The sequence below is a fragment of the Penaeus chinensis genome, chromosome 24 (assembly GCF_019202785.1).
Source record: "Penaeus chinensis breed Huanghai No. 1 chromosome 24, ASM1920278v2, whole genome shotgun sequence".
Taxonomy (NCBI): Eukaryota; Metazoa; Arthropoda; class Malacostraca; order Decapoda; family Penaeidae; genus Penaeus; species Penaeus chinensis.
In genome coordinates this window covers 22,283,097-22,288,096 of record NC_061842.1, presented here as the reverse complement: position 1 = coordinate 22,288,096, position 5,000 = coordinate 22,283,097, and the positions used below count along the sequence as shown (strand labels likewise).

The 5,000-nt window shown below is 35.5% G+C and overlaps 1 protein-coding gene across 1 annotated transcript in view; it reads right to left on the bottom strand.

Moving 5' to 3' along the window:
• LOC125037887 overlaps window positions 1-5,000 on the bottom strand; it is a 76,349-nt gene that overhangs the window by 30,487 nt on the left and 40,862 nt on the right. The window contains exon 4 of the mRNA XM_047631125.1: window positions 1,157-1,266. Within this exon, the coding sequence (XP_047487081.1) occupies window positions 1,157-1,266 (110 nt within the window). The remainder of the gene's footprint in view (window positions 1-1,156; window positions 1,267-5,000) is intronic.

Genomic DNA, 5,000 nt, shown 5'->3' with positions numbered 1-5,000 from the left:
TAGAAGGCGAAGGGGCCTTGCTTGGACGACTGTGAAGGTATTAATTTGTTTTTCTTACAATATGGGTCTTACAGGAATCTGATGTTAGTTTTTCGAGTAGGAGGAGCCTTCCTGAGAAGATGGATGTTCTTGTGTACCTTTTTCTTTTTAAAAATTGGTTTCTTAAGAGCCCCTTTTTCACTGGGTTTTAGGAAGGTGAAAATGTGTGTCTTCGTGAAACGTGGGGAGGTGCATGTGTAAATGAAACCTGGTAAGGAAGATAAATGCATGTGTTATGACCGGTGACAAAGACCTGCCTATATATTTTTTTAATTTAATTCTTGTTTTAGAAATTAGAAATCCTGGTTTGAAGATAGAGAAATGCCGTTCATGTTTAGAAAAGAAAGAAAAAAACCCACTGTATATGTCTCATTAAAAAATTGGACTTATAGTAGGCTCTCGCGCGGGAAGGACCCTAAAAAGTTCTTGATAATGTGGCTCATATTTCCTCTCATTATCTGTGTGAAGTTTGGGTCGTTAGTTCTGAGGTATTGGGTTGTGTCTCGTAAGTTAATCTTATATACAAAATTGGATTTGTTAAGTTTGAATGTACAAAATATTCAGTTAATCACTGAAACTGCTTTATTAAACCAAAATGCTGATTACACATACAATTTAGAATTATATTATTTTTTACGAAAAAAGGAACATGATATGGCATGCAACAAATCATAAACACCCTTATTTAAATCACTAGGGGAAAAATATTTGATATTTGTGTTGTCTGTGACCAAAAATGTATATTGAAGCATCAGTTCATTAAGTTTTAAAAGGAAAAAGTTGTTAATATGACATGTGATTGAGATGCTATTTACCATTTACTGAACGACTTACTAAACAACTTTTCCAAACTTTTGGCATAATGATTTGCTCATTTACGAACGCAAATGCCACTATAAAAAAAATACCAAAAAACACATCATATTAATTTAGAAAATAATTGACTTATCCTATCTACATCATCTAGAAGACGTAGAACAAAACCACATCCTTTTCTACTTACTCCTAAAAGAACAATACAAAAAAAAATCTCAACTTAACACATATAAACACCAACCAACCGTCTCTTCACACTGGTTGTGCACTTACGACCCTAATGATAGTGCATTAGAATTACCTTGCAGTGGTACTTGCGGATGGTGAGAGAATAGTTTGGGTCGTGGAAGACAGAGCAGTGCATCCGGTAATACAACGGGTGTGAGAACTTCATGTTGCAACCACCACAGTCTGCAATAAGGATGGCAAGTGTTAGTGCAATGCAAGCAATTGTTTTTTTTTACGCTAGGAGTGGATGCTATTGTGAAATACCGTGATTTTGTGAGAATAATGAATTGTGAGACTTAAATGCAGCTAAATGCACAGACAATCAAGCAGAGGGACATGGATGAGTGAGTGAGTGAAAGAATGAAAGAATGAGAGAATGAGAGAATGAGAGAATGAGAGAATGAGAGAGAAAATGAGAGAATGAGAGAATGAGAGAATGAGAGAATGAGAGAATGAGAGAATGAGAGAATGAGAGAATGAGAGAATGAGAGAATGAGAGAATGAGAGAATGAGAGAATGAGAGAATGAGAGAATGAGAGAATGAAAGAAGGAGAGAAGGAGAGAATGAAAGAATGAAAGAATTAAAGAATGAATGAATGAATGAATGAAAGAATGAATGAAAGAATGAAAGAAAAAAAAGCGAAGAAAGGAAGAATTAAAAGATGAAAGGGTGAATGAATGAATAAATGAATGAACGAATGAAAAGACGAATAAATGAATGAATTCATTATAATTATAAGTAAAAAAAAAAAAAAAAAAAAAAAAGCAGTGCGTCTATAAAGTCATGCATGTGTGGACGTGATTTTGGTGATTTTCCTTCATTCTTTTTGGAATTCATTTCTTCCTCTTTGTCTTTCTTCTCTCTCCGTTCTCCTCCTTCGTCTGATAATATCCCTCTTCTTATTCCTTTTTCATCTTCTCCTCCTTCGCCTTCTGTACTTCCTTCTTCTTTACCAACCCTACATGTATTATTTTCCCTTATTGCTTCGTTCTCTCCTCCTCCTCATCAGCATCATCTTTTTTTCTTTTCTTTTTTTCTTTTTCCCCTCCTCTGTCCCCTAGAGATCAATTGCCTATTTACACGCATACGAACATACATACATGCATGTGTGCATATATACATATATACAGATTCACACATACACATACATAGACACACATTATATATGTATGCATAAATAAATAAATAAATAAATATATATATATATATATCTATATATGTACATATATATATATATATATATATATATATATATATATATATATGTATATATATATGTGTGTGTGTATGGTAAAACGCTTTACCTTGTTGATACTATGGCAGAAAAAAACACAATGCACACACTAGATTTATTGATAATGAGGCAACAGTTTCGGAATCCATCTGGATTATCAATAAATCTAGTTTGTGCATCGTGTTTTTTTGTCATAAATATATATTTATATATATACATATATATACATATATATACACACATACACACACACACACACACACACACACTCACATATGAATGTTCAAACACGCTTCCGTGTTGTTGTTATGATAGAAAAAACGCACAATTAAAAAACTGGTTTTGGCATTGTAGGTTTTTCGACCATATATATATACACATATACACACACACTTTGTGTATGCACACACACACACACACATATTTATAAATATATATATAATATTTATATATATATATATATATACATATACATATTGTATGTATCCCTTGCCTTCCCTCTCTCCCCGCGTACCCCCTTTTACGCAAAACATTCCTGCATACAAATGCTCTGTGTTCTGATCGTGTATATGTGTGCGTGTGAGGACGTGGACGTTTATGTATGTGCTCATGTGCACATTATGTATGTCTGCACTATACGTGTGCGCGTGCCATACATAATTAGAAATATAAAGGTAGTTGCACTTTCATTACAAATTTCCTTAGTATGTCAAAGAAGGTGCAAGGATACTAGTGTTGTATTATTATTATTACTTATATATTTATTTGGACGTTTCAGAGAAACGAAAGCGACTCGTTATTCACTTCTAGGTTTGTGAGTTCATTTTCTCTAAAATAATAAGAAAAATATGTATATGTAAATGTTGTAAAGATAATAAATCAAAGTTCTTAGCCTTTACAACACTTCGATATTTGGCATTAAGAGAAACAAAAGGTTTCTGGCGCCCTCAAAATACCAGCTCCGAATGCGCTCGTATCTTTCCGAGGAGCTTCCTTGGTTTGTACAGTCCCGTCTAGACCTTAGGAAATACACCATGGCTTGTATCTGGAACAGAATCTGGGGAGAGCCCTTTGTTCTGGCACACTTGAACACGGTCGTTGGAGACTCGGGCGTTCAAATGTTCAAATCGTGGCTTTGTTTGTGTAGGAAATACTATATGGCTTGTATCTGCAACAGAATCAGGAATACTTGAACGTGGTCGTGGGAGACTAAGGCGTGTTCAGATGTTCAAATCGTGAGCTTTGTTTGCATAGGATTTTGGTTTCGTTTGTAGAAGGCGAAGTGGAGTTTCTAAGAGACCCATAGGCGTGTGTACCTAAGACATATTAAACTTTACGCTACCTCGAGGCCTTTCGGGAGACCAAACTTTGAACAAACTTTGAATCTTCATTAAAAAAAAATGCTTTTGCTTTATTCTTTTTTCATTTTCAAAGATTATCTTAAAGTTGAAAAAAGGGGAGGAAAACGAAAGAAAAAAAACATAGTTACTGACTTATGAAGTAAGGACAAAATGGCAAAGTTTCTTTTTATTTCTATCCATGTACAGTATTACACATGTGCATTTTCGTAAGTGTCGTAAGGTAATCAAATCAAGGGATTTTATAATATTTTGCTTTAAGTGTAATCTAACTATAGTCCAACTCTCTCAAACTCCACAAACCATAAATAATTCATGGGAGGGGAAAGGGCTCTCCCCTTACTGTCTTTCTATGTTTGTATCTCTGCCTCTGTCTGTCTCTCTTTCTGTCTCTGTCTCTCTCTGTCTGTCCGTCTTTGTCTGTCTTTCTGTTTCTGTCTGCTGTATGTCAGTGTCTGTCTGTTTGTCTGCTTGCCTGTCTTTCTCTCTCTCTCTCTCTCTCTCTCTCTCCTCTCTCTCTCTCTCTCTCTCTCTCTCTCTCTCTCTCTCTCTTTCTCTCTCTCTCTCTTTCTCTCTCACTCTTTCTCTCTCTCTCTCTCGTTTTTTCGTATCATTATTCTTAGATTTGTATATCATTAGCGATGTTCAAAACATGTGGGAATTGGGTCGGTGTAAGAGCGACCGTCTCCTTGCTCCTGATCTCATTTCATTAAAACTACGAATACAGTTTCAGTATGCCCGGGAGTACATACTTGCACATTTTTTTATTTGATGCAATTCAAAAATCAAAGTAGGAAACGCTAATTTATTACAATATGCTATGCTATATCATAAACACATGTACTCTTCCTCCCACACACACCCATATATAGTATATATGCATTATATAATATATATATGTAAATATATATATATATATATATATATATATATATATATATATATATATATATATATATACACACACACACGGCACTAAAGAGACACATATCGCTCCCCCTTCCCTCCCTCCCCCCAACCGATGAGCGTTATGCCCCCTGCCCCCCCACCCCCCCCCTGCACCTCGCCCTCCGGATCCGCTCGGAGCAAAAGCCAAGACTGCATCAGAAATTCCCAGAAGTCTCCCTCGCTAAGTGGAAGTCGGAGTTGTTGCTTCGCTTTCGGACGAGGGAGCTATTTTATGTCTTTGTTTTTAAGGGTGTAACTCTTTTCGAATTTTTGTTTTGGAGGAAATGAAAGGGGAAAAAAAAAGAGAAGAGGTGACAAGTATTGGCGGGTGGCTGAGAATATAACAAGGTTTTATGGAAAAGATTTTGATAGCGAT